The sequence below is a fragment of the Takifugu flavidus genome, chromosome 12, assembly GCF_003711565.1.
Source record: "Takifugu flavidus isolate HTHZ2018 chromosome 12, ASM371156v2, whole genome shotgun sequence".
NCBI lineage: Eukaryota > Metazoa > Chordata > Actinopteri > Tetraodontiformes > Tetraodontidae > Takifugu > Takifugu flavidus.
The window spans coordinates 11,524,129-11,542,182 of NC_079531.1; the positions used below are offsets into that span (position 1 = coordinate 11,524,129).

General features: G+C 41.7%; 1 protein-coding gene across 2 annotated transcripts; it reads right to left on the minus strand.

Moving 5' to 3' along the window:
- Nucleotides 1-1,331: 1,331 nt before the first annotated feature.
- On the minus strand, nucleotides 1,332-17,377 carry kcnj5 (potassium inwardly rectifying channel subfamily J member 5). Of its 2 annotated transcripts, none has more exons than XM_057050006.1 (4): nucleotides 17,184-17,377; nucleotides 8,347-8,429; nucleotides 5,211-6,084; nucleotides 1,332-3,352 (listed from the first exon to the last, which is right to left on the minus strand). In XM_057050006.1, the coding sequence occupies exons 2-4, from the start codon at nucleotides 8,407-8,409 to the stop codon at nucleotides 2,970-2,972; spliced, it is 1,320 nt and encodes a 439-aa protein (XP_056905986.1). In that variant the 5' UTR covers nucleotides 8,410-8,429; nucleotides 17,184-17,377; the 3' UTR covers nucleotides 1,332-2,969. The 2 variants fall into 2 exon arrangements, with proteins under 2 accessions (XP_056905986.1, XP_056905987.1); XM_057050007.1 differs by lacking the exon at nucleotides 17,184-17,377 and adding an exon at nucleotides 16,844-16,977.
- Between the last annotated feature and the right edge of the window lie 677 nt (nucleotides 17,378-18,054).

An 18,054-nucleotide genomic window follows, 5' to 3' on the forward strand; every position in this document is an offset into this window, starting at 1 on the left:
TGCATTATTTAAGCAGCGGGAGGGAATATTAGCTGTAGAAAGAGGAAGAACTACTGCAAGTTACTTTCTTAGTGGGGTCCAATCCCTCACTGTTAACCATTACGTCTGCTGTTAGTCGATGTGCTTTCACTTCCTCCTGAAAGAGGCCAGAGTTCGGGCACTTCCGGTTTAAGATTGGGAATGAATATTATGTCTCTGCTCCTCATGCACCTGCCACAGGGGCCTATTTTAACGCACAGTTCAGCGGATGCTTCATATTCGCCGTCGTGTATTATTCAGATTTGAATCAGAGACTGTCAGCTTGTCGCCCGTTCAGCTCCCAAATTTATAAGCTTAGACAAGAATAGCCTTGAGAGTACATTGCTGCGATCCAGTGAATTCTGTGTCACACTGTCCTGCAGATGTCCTGCAGAATGGCAAATAACTGTGTGGTCTCTGATGTATGAGGATCTATGTAGTGCCTGCAGTCACAGGAGCCCACTTGTCGTACAGTAAGTTTTCAGGACTGTTGTATCCGAACATTGGGAAGGGTAAGTACAGCAGTTTCATACTGTCTTCATTACCTGGGAACCATTTCTCTCTCTCTCAACTTCCCTTTCCGCAGGACTTTGCAAATATGGATATACAACCTGTTTAAGACAAAAAGAAAGGTTGTTTTAAAGGGAATGGACAGGGCAGTGACAGGCACCTCCTTCAGCCAGAGAAGCGACCCCATCAGGTGGAGCTCCTACAATGTAAAACACCAAACTACACCATTTATTCAATGTCCTCTCAGCAAAATGATCAAACTCAGTTTCTAGCTTCCATCAAAGCACCTGCTGAAATGTCAGACAGCAACTTCTGGCCATGTGGTCCATTTAAGAGAGAAAAAAGCAAAACAAGAGACAAACATAACAAAAAAGTCAAACTGAAGGCTAACTGTAGAACACCCTCAAATTGAAACGCCAGCCAGCGTTCTGGAAATATCATCTTGTTGCTAAGCAGCAGCATTTTCAAGTATGATTTTAAAAATATTAGGTTTATTAGCTGTAGCAAAGACAATCCAGATGGTTATTGATAACTTTTTGCAGTCCATAATACTGATCAGACATATTTAGAGTGATGAGCACCATTTTATCCCGGTTCACAAAGCCTTTTCCAGCCTTTCTTTGGTTGTGGCTCTTAAATTAGCACCAGTCCAGAGAATGCATTATAGATCCCACTGTTAAACTGTCAATGGTGTCATTTGTTGACGATACCCACACATGCATTTGCCCTCGTACTACATGCAGAACCCTGTTTTGTTTCAAACCTAATGCTGCAATGCAAGACAAGGTTGGTTTACAAGAGCCGAGGGGTAAATGTGTATTGTTACCAAAATGCTTCTCATGTGAGCATGTTGAACTGCTAATCAACACCCATGTACAGTAGATGTTATCCATTTGGAGCATGTTGTTCTTTAAACCGCATTATGTTTATTTTCATGAGATCACAGAAAACAGACGTCATTCAAGAAGTGAAAGATGAGCTCTTTCTCTCTAATGACAAATATATATTTTTTTAACCAATAGAATACAATAAATTAAAACAAAGACTGGACAAGCAGCTGTAAAATAATGATAATGAAACAATACATTTACAAGTGGGAGATTTGAAAGTTAAAGACGATTTTCTTCCAACAAATAAGAGTTTAATTTGAATACATTATCTGATAATATATTATAGAAATCTCATAAATTGCATGCCTACAAAATACCCTGTATTTCTTAGTGTATTAAATTGAATCAGCAACTGGAAGCACAAAGGGCTAGTTCATGCATGCTAAATTTTTACATGTGTTTGGTTAGAAAAAAGTAAAAACATGTTAGTCCCAGGGGAGGTTTCCAAGACAGTGTTTATGGTAATGACAAATGCACTATTTAATGCTCAAAGTACAAAACAAAAATTTGAATTGAACGTCAAACATGTGGAAAAAAACTAGAATTCAGGTGATAGTTCAGGGTAAAATTTAGAGAAAATGATAGGAAAATGGAAGCCAATGTTGCAGGTGAGGGGCTGGGGAGAGAAGTCATAGAAAAGCTGCTCCTGACAGTGTGAGAGGTACAGTAAGAGTCAGAAAACCTCCAAGGTTGAAAAGGTTTTTAAATATTTCAACACAGCCACACCAGACTGACTGCTTTGTTTTGCTCGGGAAGCTGTTAAAATATGAATGTGTATAAATTGTGCTTTACATACATGGGGAAGGCTGAGAATTCATATTTTAGTTGCTGAAGCAAATCATTTTGATCTTTAATACTTAAAGCATAGGCTGTATAGTTGTTACCAGTATTTGTCTAGTATTACCCTTCTTTTGCCACCTGCAAAGCAGTATAAAATGAGGTACTAGCTGGTTGGATTGGTTTGGTGAGAGCAATGCGGGTAATAACACTGAATGAACGGGACTGGGAAATGGCTATGCTTTACCCAAACACTTGTCCTTTTTCTTTGCCTGAGTATATAGAAAGAACTTTAAACACTGTGGAAGCAACACTGAGGGAAGGGGGAAAAAATCCCCACACTTGAAACAAAGATAAAAGGTACCACAGAAAAGCTGTCAGAGACATCAGCTAGATCATGAGACAGATATAGTGATCAAAAAAATCTGAATCGATACTCTAAAATGAGAATATTGGAGTATCCATAAGAAGCCCGTGGTACTCTTGTGATGGCTACCAGTTTCAGATCAAGTTTAGATTAATGAAACTTGAGCTTTTATCTCAGTAAATGGTCATTATATTGATAAAAAGACAATCTGTCCCACTACCCTTGAAGCGTTTGTCGCGCTTTTGGTGGTGTCCGAACATTTCTGCAAATCTGCTCTACACTACAGACTGACTGTATTGCATGTTTGCTTCTTGTTTTTCGCTGCGATGGAAAAAGCTGACCGTAGACTAAATGAAGCATTATATTGTCCTTTCCTATCATCCAGTCTTAAATCTCAGCTCATCACTTCAGCCGGACAGCCCATCAGCAAGGGCCTGTTCCTCCAGAGCAGCGGCTGAGCCATTGGTCTCTCCTCTGTCAGCTCCTGATTCCTCCTCTTTGTCCTCATCCTGGATGAGCAGATTGGGATTGTTCAGGTGGTCCAAGGGGTCCAGAGTTTGCATTTTGGATTCCGGACTGAGGAGCGAAAGCTGAGGCAACAGCGGCTCCTCCCGAAGCTTAGCAGCAAGCTCCTTGGCACTGCAGGCGGGGGTGTTGGTCTCGTACACGTCGTGGAAGTTGTTGTAGTCGACCTCGTAGAACCCTTTTTCTAGGGAAAGAACTGGTGTGAAGCGGTAGCCCCACAGCACTTCTGTATCCAGGTAGGAACTCCGCGCCTGACATGTCATTCCTGTCATAGGAATATTGATTGCATCAATCAACAATACACGACACACACAAGCCAAACCAGTCGGACGCAGCTCAAGCATTAAATAGCGATCCTCATTAAAAGCATTCCTGTTCTGCTCACAATGTCCACATGGTCCTTTGTGACAGATTTAGAGTGTATTCATATGCAAACCACCCAGCTCACGTGACCCTGACACCCAGCTGTTGTTTTCTATAATGCTGCTCTTCATATTATTCAGGATGGTGAATTATATTGAGATTGGGCAGAAAAAACAGGCGCAGATAACGAGCTGACGTGGTAGCCGGTGTCAGGAGAGATGCTTTTGCATCTTTCTTGTCCTCGCTACATACACATGGCCTAGATTCCTCATCTAACTTAAAATGAAATGTGATAAATAAAGTTTTAGGTGGACCCATTTGAGAAAACTATCTGTAAATCTCTCATTGGTTTTTTTGGGCCTGTCAAAGGTGCTTCTTGATATCTATTTTTGGCAGACCGCGTGACTAATTTTGATACTTCAGTACCAGTATCAGGGTTTGCTGAGAATTCATAAATAAATATGCACTGGTATTGCTAAAATGTGAAATGATGCTGTTTACACTGTGAAGATAATCTCATGTATAAAACAAATTACAGCAAAGCGCACTGAGAAGCCTTAAACCTGTCATTCAGAGACACTGCTGATGTTTTCTTATCCATTTTATAATGATGGTGAGAGGACTTGTGCCACAGAAAAACACTGCACAATTGCTTGTATTGAAAATTTAGACAGAATACACAGCCTGATTCACTGTAATGCAGCAAAACACAGTCTAGAAGTCAGATTCCTGGCTGTGTAATCAGCCCATTACAATTATAATACTAATATGGTATATGTTCAGTGGTACGTTTCACTAATTGTATGTGTTAACGCATATGGTCTCAGTCTTTTTAGTTTTAAAGCAAATACACCTTAAGGACCTGAGCATTAATATTTATAGCACATTAATAGTAACGTGCAATGTTTATCCGTAATTGACAATTCACAACTATTTAGAAAGGTGAGATTAGGTCTGATCCAGGTTTGTTCTTGTGTGACTTGTTTAACACCTGAGTCAAGCACACAGCAGTGTGAGCAGGAAGCGTGATGACTGCTGCTTTTGAGGTGGAAAAGTCAAAATGAAATAGAGCAGAAATATTCTGATGCGTGCAAAGCCTCGCCTGATCACATCCCATTGCTTGGTGTGTGTGTGTGTGTTGTTTTTAAAGACTTTAAACCCAGTTGTTTGCAGACAACAACTACATCCCCATCCAAAAAGGTAACTAGTTTGCAAATATTTGATGCACTAGCAGCATGTAAATAATATTTGATAGGGACTTTACGCACCCCTGAATCATAAATCAACAACTAGCTTATGGTAAAGATCCTCTTAAATTTCTCTATTTCCTGCATAATCATGATGGGATGGAGACTGATGTGCTCTTACTGTGAGGTGACCACTGATGTGTGGGCTTCAGTGTCAGCAGAGAGTCAGCCTTCAGCCTCAATGCTACATAAACCTATTTTATAAGATCAAAATATACAGCTAAAATGCATAAATAACTCTATGTCTCAGAGTCGGTTAAAAGCATTAAATCTGCTCAGCCGTCGCATTATTACCCCTTGCAATATGCAGCACTTACAGCTACTCCTTTCCACCCCTCTTATGTGCTGTAGCTCTCCCTGTGAGCTTATTCCATCTCATTATCCATTTATCCATCTTCTCATCCTCCCCACTCAACTCACTTCAAGCATTTGAACAAGCTGTGTCTCACTCTGTATGTTCATTAGCCATGTGTCCTCCCAAACCTCCCTCCCTGTGCACCCTTCCCTCCATACCTGTGGCTTCCACCATGCCCTCAAGGATAACCACAATTTCAAACTCCTCCTTCTCCATTTGAGCCAGTGACATCTCCCAGAAGGGACTCTTCTCATTTATCTCATGAGAGATGATGAGCGGTGACACCAGGAAAAGCCGGTCGTCCCCCGTGTCAAAGCCGATGTTGATGTCCGTCTGGTTGAGTGGTATAAACTCGCCCTCCTTGGTCTGCTGTGAGCGGATCAGCTTCGCTCTGATTGATGCCTCGACAATGTGAGAGTTCCTCAGGTCCCCCACGCGAAACATCAGGCACATCTTGTTGTCTCGCACTGAAATGACAGCCTTGTGTGAAAACATGAGGGTCTCGGCACGATTCTTTGGCTGTGAGATCTTGACAAACATGCATCCCACCATCATGGCGTTGACGATGGAACCCAAGATCGCTTGCACCAAAAGTAGTATAATACCCTCTGGGCATTTTTCTGTGATTACTCGGTATCCGTAACCAATCGTGGTTTCAGTCTCAATGGAAAAGAGAAACGCTGAGACAAAACTGTTGAGGTTCTCCACACAAGGAGTCCAGCCTTCCTCATCAGCGTGTACCAGATCCCCACGGATAAGCGCTATCAGCCACCACAGAAAGCCAAAGAAAAGCCAGTTCACTACGTAGACAAGGGTGAATATGAGGAGACTAAAACGCCAGCGTAGGTCCACCAGTGTAGTGAACAAGTCACTCAGGTAACGGTAAGTCTCTTTAACATTTCCATGATGAACATTGCACTTTCCATCCTTCTGCACATATCGCTGACGGGGCTTTTTCACAGGGTCAGAAATCAAGTGGGTCCGCTCCGTTGAGATCTGAGGCTCCCGCAAGTGTTTGGGAAGCTTCTTCACCTGTGGTGAGAGAGGAGCAGAGCTTGAAAGAGGTAAAGGCAGACATCAAGATGAAGAACAGAGAAACAAGCAGTGGACAAAGGCTAAATGTTTGGTATTACACATGTAATGTACAAAAATGTAACTTCAATTTTAGAAACGTTTACGTGATTAAATATGCAATAGCATCGATACATTCCCTTAGCAGATGACATAATGTTCAACTACTTTGGGCTATTCCCTTCAGAGGATCAACTCTCCATGTAATTCTATCCTCTGCATCATTTTCTCTTATATCAACTACCTTCACATCAGTATCAGCTGGTAATCTTTCAAACTGGGGAGGCTGAGAGTTCTGGCCAACGGTAGGAATGATTGAACGAACTAACAAAACAAAATTAAACCCGAATACAGAAACGTTTAAACAATGTTGTACTGAAACAAGGAAGAACAGTGAGTGTATTTCGTAAGAAATCGTAAGAAGTGGGTTGCAATCTAGTTTTTTGAAGCAAAATCCCAATGTTCAGGTGACCGCATATCTCAAACTGTCAATCAAAGTAGCAGGGCAAAATATTGACATTCATCCAATGACAGTTTCAAGGCAAGACTTGTGGAAAGCTGTAACCTCTGCATCCTTCTACCAGAATAAATGTCAGTCGTAATATTGAACTATATTTGTTAATAATAGCAAATTGCATGTTCTAACATCTGTCTCCTCTCAAAGCATGTGTTTCTGTAGACTTCTATCACAAAAGCATTGCGACAAACACAGAGTTCAGCCAAGTTTAACCAGGTTTCTGAAGTGAGAGAGTGCTTTTGAAGCCATTACAGACTGTGACTTTTTCTTTTTGCAGCATCTATGTGGATGTCAGACTACTGACAAAGAAAGAAACCAGGACACAGCACTAGGACATTACGTTTTTTTTGTCCCTGCTGGCACAGCCCCAGTGTGGCGATCTGGCCCCACAGCTGTGCCCTACCTCCATCTTTGTCCCCTGTGCTCCCTCAACTCACAGCCTCTGGGACATTGGCAAGTCTGGATAGAACAGATTTCTCAATCCTTGCCTAACGGAGCCTTCAGGCATCCTTAAACAGAGAGGCATATGCCTGGGTGCACACACTGCATGTATGTACCTTTCTTGCATAAAAAATGAATGTAATTGGGGCTTTAACAATATATTTTTAATGATTGCAGCATGTATGTCTATCCATCCATCTATCTCTATGTGTATATAAAGGAAACAGTGAGGGGTTTAGCTCCTAATCTCAGGAAAGCATCCGGGCACTGACTGATTAACCCCGATTTTGTGGAAACGCATGCTTGTCTTTTACAATTGGACAGGACAGAGAAAGACATGTCGAATGAAAACTGACGCTGTCAAATAAATTCATGGTTATCATCGCATTCTCAGGCGCCGCCATCGCTGACTGGAAACCTGGTTCTCTCCGCAAGGTTGTGCTCACTTCAACGGGAAAGGAATGTCCTATCGTGCTCTCACTGACACTCACAGTGCAGCTGTGATACCCTTGCATTAGGAGTTGTGTGGCTCTGCTCTGTGTATATGGACAGTGGCTCAGTCTGTATTTATAGTATTGACTTTTCCGATATCGATCTGAAGTGATCCTTGCTTCAGAAAGCTGTTCACAAGAAGGGCAAGACAAAGCTTATGGACCATCAAAGCAATTATTTGCTAATGACAATGCTTCATTAACGTCAGTGGGCTGTCTCCTATAGAGAGGGCACCATCGTTCTTTGAAGGAAACTCTCATTTCCACCGGGTGGGTTTTCGATTCAGATGATACGCCTCTCACAGTTGCCATTCATCTACAGCCTTTGGAGCATATACAATTGCAAGATATTTTCTGTCACTCGCCTCGGTGGTGACACTTCAGAAAGAGTGTTAATTACATTCGGCTAGAGAATAGAACCGATAAATTGCAGGGTGACTCTTCATTGTTAATACATTTCTCCAGCAAAGTTAAATGAACTATGTGTGCATCCGATATTCAGGTTCGGTTTCATGCTTTGCTTTCTACTGTAACTCCTGGATTATTATGACCTTATCTGTATCTCCACTCCTTATCAGTCTGCAGCACACAGTTTTTAATCCGCCTCATTCTCACTGTCCCTGAAACCCAGCTGATAGTTTTGCCTCGCATACATTTATCTCTTTCGGCTCTTCCTACATGTTCAGCCTTTTAAAAGAGCCTTTATAACCAATATTTATCCATTTACTTTTTACTTCTGTCCAGTCCATGACCAGTTAAAGCTGTTTAGCTTACCTGAGCAGGTGTCACTCCTATCTCCATATTGTGGTCCATGAGGACTCGAGAATCTCCTGCCATTCTCAGCTGAACCTCAACACCTGTAAGACACAAAGAAGCAGAGTACATATAAATGGAATGCTGTAGTAGCAGACAGCACAGTGTAAACTCCCTAAATAATAATTAAGTAGATATATTCTGGAGCGAGGACATTTCCCATTGGCTAAATAATGGTAAATTTATTAATTTAAAAAAAAAAAAAAAAGCGACACCCTTGTACAGAGAAGGAATTGGAAGTTGTCTTGAAATATGCAAGCAGAGCAGGAAGGGAATAGTAATTTAAAGGTGGGAACTATAAATTTTCATCTCATATAAGACAAAATCTCGACAGGTTTCATAGATTTAAAATCCTACGGCCAACCATAGGTCGTTTCTTAATCCAAATCACTGGTGAGGAGGATTAAAACAGCTAAAAGCAAGCCATTACCGACTGGCCTTGCCTGGCCTTGGCAATCAGCACACTGCAATTCACCTTTCCTCAGTCATGGAGAGAGTTCCGGGATGCACATGTGTTGCACATCCAGAACTAAAAGTGGCAGTTGGTGTAGCATCGATCACACCCACTAAATTTGGCCAATACATCAATAGTTAAAGGTCAACGCTACACTGTCTTCAAACCACGCGCACAACGTTAATTTGGATGATCTATCTAACCTTCAGCCATCTAGATTTTACATCTGTACAATACAAGCATCTATGATAACCGTTCCATGCTGATATATGTTACTACACCTGGACTCATTACTTTTGACTTGCTGTTAAAATTGCTTCAATTTGTCAATATGACGATATTCACCAACCAGTCCAATTAGGAAAGCCACAAATCCTCAATTTATTTTGATATATAGCCACCTCTTCAGGTCAAATCACAGAAAACATGTCATATTTGTGACCTGTAACATCATAGTGTAGAGGATTTTGTTGTATACAGTATATATAACCAAAGAAAATGATACGAACTAAACCTGTACGTCAATTCTAATAAGACTGACTGTTATAACATGTAACAATGAGAGCAAATCAATTTAAAATTAAGACTCTTTACCAACCTTGTACTAAACATCAAAAGCTCATCTGCATTTCATGAGGTTAACCCCTCGCACCCTGAGAATTACACTTGTCTCTCCACACCTCTGCTAAGGCACTAGAAACTTGCTGAAACAGCACATCGTCTTTTTCTGAGCTTTTTTGGGGTTTTACCAGCAGAACATGTTCTGTAGTCACATTACAGACAAAGCAACTCACATGTAGAGGGAGCATCCATCAGCTGTGCTTTCCAAATCAGCTGGAGACAGAAGACTAATTACTTCCTGTCTCAGATAATCCAGTTGTCTCTTTTACTTTACATCTAATCTAATACAGAATACAGATGTACACATTATCTTTCATGGAGTTCAGCTTGAGTAACTGGGCATAATGTTGACCTTGTCCACACTGAGTGGGGTTTAAATCTTTTCTCTTCCTTCCCTATGTTGTAAGGCAAAACAGATATTTTCAAACCTGTGTGGTAAAATGTGAAAGAGACAGACATATGTCTCCCAAAACATTCAAGGAGGGCTTCTGCAGCAGCTGTGGGTTGGAATAAATGATTGTGGCACGTGATAAAACTGTAAATTTAGCAGCACCTTCCTCTTACTCAGCAATAGTCAGCTGGATTGTGGACATTTGCCCGCACGCTGCTTGAAAAACGCCTCCTGAAAATGAATGACAAGTCAAAGTGATACACGGGATTTGATAGCAGCCAAGCAAAGCAATATGAGTTTCTGGCGGTGAACAACACCTGACATTTCTTTGTCATCTCTCTCAGTGTTTGATCACTCATGAGGTGCAGAGAGGCAATGCAAAGTCAAAAGCCACGTCACAGACCGGACCCACACAGGAATGGAGTGTTGACTCTGACAGCCCAAAGCAAAGGGCAGACTGACGTGACGGGCATGTGAGAAGGGACCAGGGAAGGAGGACAGAACACAAAGCTACTGAAAAATAAAAATAAAAACCACTGGGAAACTGGGTGCTTTTTAGGCATATGTTTGAAATCCCACCCTACTGCCTACGTGTTCAATATTTCGCTGTCATTTCTCTCTCTCTCTTCCTGTCCGACCACTAAACGCAGCCAACCTTGATCAAGTGTCAGTACAGGATTTCTGCCATTTAAAAGTGAATGACCTAACAGCTTCATACTGGCCTCTCAGCTTGAGGGGAAAAGATCATGCCTAGATTATGAGTGGTGCTCCCTTTAAGACACGTCCAGGTACTCGCCAGAATTTATGCCATGTTGAAATACTGGTAGTAAAATGTCAAGAGTTAGACCAGAGTCAATCAACAACACTACTTCATCCAAATGCATTTGATTTCAGCAGAAAAAAAGTGGTTTTGCTCTTTAGTTTCTCTTTAATTAATAACTGATAATTAAAATAATCCTCCAATAAACCAAGAAAAATCGTTGCTAACTTCGACATACAAGCAATGATGGGATTTTTTCTCATTGAAAAATAGGGCAGAAGAGACACAGTAGTGGTTGCTAATGCTAAGGAGACCTTTTAACTTAAAACTCAAACCTGGAGTTAAAATATTGCTCAAATATTCCTTTTCTTCAGCTGTCTTTCTGTTCTGCTCCTATTCTCAAATGTGCTTACGCAGATCACATGTAGATCACTGACCTCGTCGTCATCGACAACGCAGCCTAGCAACGCAAAATCAGGGACTTCGCCACAGAAGATTACTACTTGTACAATAACAGGTTTAACAAAAGATAAAGAGAGGCTTCCACCATGCTTGTTAGAAGACAGCTGCACATTTGCAAAATCTGCAAAATGAACAAATGAAGCGGTGCTTTTGAACGCAACCTTATATTTTGCATTCTCCTGAACTGAGCATTGTTGCACAGCATGTACCTGAATGCAGATTTTGAGTGGATGTAACTGGCAGCAATTAAAAAAGGTATGCACACTTGGCCGTGGTGCGTTATCTCTGAGCTCTTAGAGAGTCACAAACATTTATCTTGTTACAAAGAGAGTGGCAGGATGCTTTAGTTGAATAGTGTTGCTGTCCTGATAACAACAGCACTTATCTGGTGTGCTCAAATCCAAGGGGTACTAGTAAATCAGGGAACTGACTTCCAGAGGGATATCTGCAGGACATACATTTTCCTTATTTGCTGATGCTGCATGCTGTAAACCATAATCTCCACAGAACACAGAGAGCGGGAGCTTTCTTCTTTTGTAAACTGTGGCAACCTCTATAACGTCCCCCCAGGGACGGCATTGTACTAAACACCACATGCTTCAGGATTGAATTTTCTACAGCTTCACGTCTTTGGGAGCCTTTTTGTCAGCTCTATGTGTTTTACTAAAGAGCAAGGACTAAATTGAGGCAGGGTTTCATTAAAATGACATTTCTGCAAAAAAAAAAAAAATTGCCCGGATTATAAATTTCACTTAATGGCAATAATTGTAAATCCTTTTATTATTGTTCTTATTATTTTCCATCAAATGAGGGTAATCATTTTTTTATGGCCCTAAAGAAAAAGCCTATTCCTGCTTGAAATTTGCACACAAGCTTGTTTCGTAGATGCTCTAAATACTGCTTGGTATGTTTGTTCCTGTCTCCTTTAACTTGCGGATGATAAGAGGAACTTCTGCATTTCTGTATATTGCAACTGTAAAAAAACAAAAAACAAAAACAAAACTGTGTGATAACCGCAACTGTGACCTGGAAACACAGCGTTTGCATCGGTTCAAGCTTACAAATGGCAGCCTACTGAGTAGCAGCCTGTGATGCGTGATAAAAATGTGGCAGTATAGTGGGGCTACTTAGTTATTTTTGTTTGATTATTATTTACAATCGCGTGATGGGAGACGGAGCAGCTGAAAGGGAAAGCCGAAGGAAGGAGTACAATCAGCATGTCCCATGAGGAAATGTATGACCTGAGCCCCTGCATCTTAATGGTGGAGTCATTCTGCTATGCTGTCTGTTATTTAATGTCTCTGGCCATGGGCAATAAAAAAATTCAATTTTTATGATTTCCTTACCCTCCATCTCTCCTCCCCTTGGGTCATGGTTACCAGCTCTGTCACCCAAGCTAAGACTGGTTCATGTAACGACGTGACCGTGTCCCTATCTCTGCTCACTTATGACACTTTGAGGGCAGGCGGGTCAAATGACTAAAAACGGCCCCGGTTACTTTGGCTTCGGGCCTAGCAGACGCACACGCACACACGCACAAACTTCATGCCATGTCTCCATGCCCGATAGTGAGCTGAGTGTATCCACTTGTGTGTCCTTCTCATGGATGACCTTCTCCAGAGTGACACACAGAGATGCCAAGCTCACACTGGAGAAACAATTTCCCTAATGATACCTCCATCTCTTCTTGTGTTCTCCCCTCTCTCTCTCTTCCTCTCTCTCTCTTTGTGTGTTTCTTCTACTCTCTCTCCCTCTCTCTCTGTCACACATACAGACTCATGAAATATGTTCAATATACACATCTCTCCTACATAACATAGAGGGTGGCACTGACAAAAACAAAGCAATTTGGTAAATCGGAATAAAGCACAATATGATTTATTCAACAATAAGCAAAGACAATAAGTCAATATTTTCATGTGACTCTGCTGTCAAGTGTTCAGGGTTGAGTCTGTAACCTGCCTTTGCCTTAAGTGAGAAGTCATCTTTGCAGTCATAAATGCCAGTCATACGTGTCTCAGGACTCAAATGGCGTGATGGATCCTCTGATGAAAAAAAAAGAAATACAGAACATCTGGAAACGGTGTTGCTGAACTGGCTCGGGGAAAGGCTTTGCCCCGTGGTCCAGGAAATTCAATTAAAGCCCCATCTGTTTGACCACCATTCGACAGAATTAATGAGCAAATCGCTCTCACTTATCAATGATGTTTATTTCCCTGAACCTTTTTGTTCTGAGGCTGAATGTTCTAATGTCCTATACGAGGTTAATCGATAAAGCTCTTATGTAGGAAAAAGCTGATAACATTAAATAATTTTGTTTAAAAAGAATAACCAGTTGAAATAAGGGTTTTCCCTGTACATGGTCGCTAAAAGTGTATAACACCATAAGAGTGTAATTTACAATGACTTTTCAAGGGATGCATCCCATCTTATTCCTAGCTTGCACCTAATGTCAAGATATCCGTTGGCTGCTGCTGACAGGAGATTGGTTTGGGATTAAATCATAACACCTCCAGCAGCCAAATAACACCCTCTTCATAATGTTGTCCTGCAGTGTGAGAGATGTGATGGAAACACATGTGAGAGGAAGAACACACTGGTGTCTGACAAAGGATACACACATCCAAAAAGAGAAGGACCAATATGGCGAGGTTCACATAATGCATCTCACCTAATGTGACACCTTGTGTTATGAGTAATATACAGGTTTTTACTAAATACAAAGAGAATATAGACATTGATTTTCTTTTACTTGTACGTGATACTTATATTACTTGAGTCTGATGAAAACATCTGGTGTTATTAGCACGAATCACATAGGGGCAAGGTGTGCTTTATAATTTTATTTGAAATGACTTTTTTCCAATTCTGAAAAGGTTTGGAAGAAATCTGATTCATTTGTATTCAGCTCCAGCACTGAGGTGTAAACACAGCAGTGCTGTGCGATGCTATATAATCCTGCATTGACATTATCGCTGTATAATCAGCAGCAGGAAGAAGGTATCTACAGCAGGTGTTCTACAGCAGTTCCAGAATGGTGTGGCATTTTTTCATAAATGAGAGTGATCTTGAATAGCTGAAAGGGAAGCCCGCGTCCTCAGAATGTATCTGTGCATCTGAAAATCCTCCCAACAAACAGCCTCTAGCTCGACGTCTGTCTTAATGACCTCTAAGAGTGACAGTTTCTGACATAAGACGTGGTGGATTTGGGAGGCAACGTGAAGCCCTCGGTAACCGTTAGGCCTTAGTAACGGCGCAGCTTTTCACGTGTGTGTTAATGAGCTGCAAATGTACGGTGATGTGTTTCCCAGGGGTGACGGATGCGCACGGTTCACTGGAGCTTCCATAGAAACCATTGAAAGAAATTCCACCAGATGAAGACATGAATGCACTTGCTTCTTACATTTTAATTAGACTGCAGTGATAGGTGACCTCTGCTTTTATTAAACACTCAAAGTGAAGGGAGTGAACATACTGAAAACTCCTTCTTTGCATGGTCCATGAAGAACTGCCCTTGAGCCATTATATAGATTGTACTGTGAATCAACTTAACTGTCAGTGTGTGGGAGCAAGCCACCATCTCCAGCAGGGGTAATTGCAGTGTAATACAGTGGTTCTCAGTTGGAGACTCTAAAACAAATGGAGAAAAGTCTGACTAATTAGGTGAGAATCTGTGTAGGGTCGTTTACTATTGCTGAGACAAAATATATCAGTTTTCTTGAAAGCTCCATTAAGTATTAGATTAAATATTCACCATTAGCATCCGCCATTAAAATGATATTTACATACTAATTTAACAGCAAAACGAAGCCTAATTACAGGTTGGAAGCTAAATGTGATGGAGGAACCCTGCAGAACAATAAAGATGAAAGCAATTTAGTTAAATCTGTCTGACTTGGATTATAATCACCTGCACACTGGAGAGATTCAAGGATCCACTCCATCAGTTTATCACAGTGCTTAAAATATGCCTTGCAGATAGAGGTTGGTGTAGCACCACTAACTAAGACAGGAGCCAGAGACACCACTACCTCTCATTTTATTCCATATTACCTGCTGCTGACTGATAAGAACTGTTCTGGAAACTCGTTGAGAGCCACTTAAGCAGGATGAGATGCGATGTCGAAGTGAAACGTTTTGCTGAGGTGGACAAAATGTAATCAGAGTACACTTCTGGTAATGAGATCTCACTGCATCCTTCCCAAGGTATGCAAAAGCATTGGGTAGCATTGTTTATCTTCAGACTAGGTCTCCGAACAGAAAAGACAGCCGAGGCTGGGGACTGGGGGGTTCTTCACCGAACTGACGACGCATCTGCCGCACGGAGGCTGCATTAGTGACTGCGTAGAGAGTGACGGGAGTGCATCAGAAATGTTACGCTGCTCGACAAACCTGTGCAAACTGCCTCAGACTTCCTTGTTTCTCCAAATGGATGACAAAGGCTGAGACTGCTGACACTGTTTTCAAATATATGCAGCCTGTCCCTGTTAGGCACCTCACACACGCAGTTTCTAGGGAACATGAAAGAAAAAAAAATCATATTCATGCCTTCTTAAGCTCTTGACATAAATGCCTCACTGTGGTATCAGTGAACTGAGCTTCCCCTACATCCCAGAAGAACAAAGCCTTGACTAAATAAACAGATCTAATTAATTATTCACAGTGCTCCTTCTTTCAATACTCTTGCCAAGCATTACATTCCCCCTTTAAACTCTTTTGTCCAGATGCTAACCGGATCAGGAGAAGGACAGCGAGGACCGGGGGGTGGGGGTGTCAGCAGAGTGAGTCACATCCATAGTAATATCACAATTATAAGGATATTAAGTGGATTTTGTTGCTGATTGATCATTTCTGCACAATAGGCGTTCCCTCTGCTTCCACCACATTCGAGTTAAAACTCCCAAACGTAAAGACATGTGTCATGTCAGGACCTTGTGAGCATTTTAGCTTTTGGTGAGAGGAAAAATTAAATAACCATGCTTTGACAAAGCTGGTAATAGTTGCATTAAAAATAAATCATTAACAAAATGTGCTAAATCATGTATTTTAATAATAAAATAAGTCAAAGTGCGGCGATACAAGTATTTTATACACTTGCCTCCCTGAGAACACCATATTAAAAAATGATGCCTTAATGCATGGCTGCCTTTATGCTGTCTTTACATTCCCAAATGACATAAGAGAAGAAAGAGGAGGACCTTTAACAACTTTACCCTGCTAACCTCATTCTACGGCCATCAAAGTTTTACAGCGACAACTCTCAAGATGAGTGCACTGGACTGCGGCTCCAGAGGAGGATCTAGCGACCGTTGGACATTAAAGCCAACGACCCCAATCCTCGGCTGTGAGCGCGTTTCAAAGGAATCGATATAAATGATTTCCTCTCACTGCTTTTGTGCACCCTCCAAAATTCATAAAACCCCCTCGTACTATATAACCATGCGGTCTTCGTCATCTGATTTGACTGAACATCTGAAAACGTCGCACGCTGGTGGCAACAGACCCCCGCACGTGCAATTCGGTCGTCTCTGGATAGATGGTGATTAGCAGTTCGGCGCCTGCTGTGCTTGTAAAAACTCCTGCATTGCACTGACACAACTACAGCGCAGCGCATGAGTGCTGGCCGGCTGTTCCCTGCTTGCGTCAGAGAACTCTATCGCCTTTTTGATTACCCTGCCCCCAACATGACGAGAAGAAGATGCGTGGTGTGATGATTCCTGAATCTCTGCAGCGACAGAAGATGAACGGCAGCAGCGATATTCAAATGTACCTGATGGAGGAGAGTTATTGAGGCTAATTCCTCAGCATCACTTGCCTGCTGTCTTCTCTCCCTTGAAGTGTCTCACGTTGTTTTTCTATTGTTTGTGTCTTTCTAATCAGAACCTCCTGGTTTCCTGCATCACTACAAGTACTGCAATACTTGTGTCATTTGCCAAACCCTTTTTGGTGCCTTCCGCTGCTGATAGGATGCAGTCACAGCATGCAAGTTCACACAGAGATCCTTTGAGAAGACGCTGCTTGTAAGCTGAGCTACACTGATACCGTAGATTAGCTGCGTGACAGCCTCATTTTCTCCTGCTTTCCGCTGCTTGTGCGCCATGAACACCTACCTTCAGGTCTCTGCTTCCAGGCATGTCACGGATGCTCTTCTCCCCAGGACTGCACACTTTTTTGCTGGCTTTGTTCACACAACAAGGCTCCTGCTTCTCTCCTGCCAACCAGCTCCTTCTGTTCTCCAGCGCTCGCTCTTCACTCCTCTGTGAGAGGGGGTATCTCTGTGCATGTGTATGCATGTGTATAAGGAGAGAGCGAGAGAGGGAGAGAGAGAGAGAGAGAGAGAATGAGAATGAGAAAGAGAGGGAAATGAAATGGAAAGAATGTGTGTGCTTTATCTCAACTGTGCCTTTCTCTTCCTCACTTACACAGAAGCTGGACCTCTTTGTCTCCCAGGATATGTTCTCTATAAATACATGTTTATGCCTTTTTGCACACATCCTGAACATCACTCTGTTTGTGTGAGTGCGTGTGTCTCCATGCTGCAACAAAGGTGAAACTAAAGCATTTTAAGAAAGTTAAGAAAGCACTATTAAATTTGCAAGTTCAGTTTTAAGAGAAAGTCAATCATTTGAGCTGGGATCAGTGTTTAAATACCTACAATTTAAGTATTTGACCATTGTGACAGGCAGATTCAGTATCTTGCAGAAACCTGAAGCTCCTATTATTAGGCTGGGCTCTTCGTCGTGTATGGTAAAATATTGGTGGAAATAACAGTTTGGACTGCTGTTGACGATGGTGGCGTGTTGTATTTGAATGCTGCGCTCACCTTTGTCCTCAATTTCAAAGATGTCTTTATGTGCCTGACACCTCCATCACTGCTGTGTTCAGAATCATTCTGGTATCAGTCCTTTACATTTGTCTTGTCTTTTAACAGGAAAACATGGAATTACCATCTGATGCTCAAACAATACAAACTGAACCTGG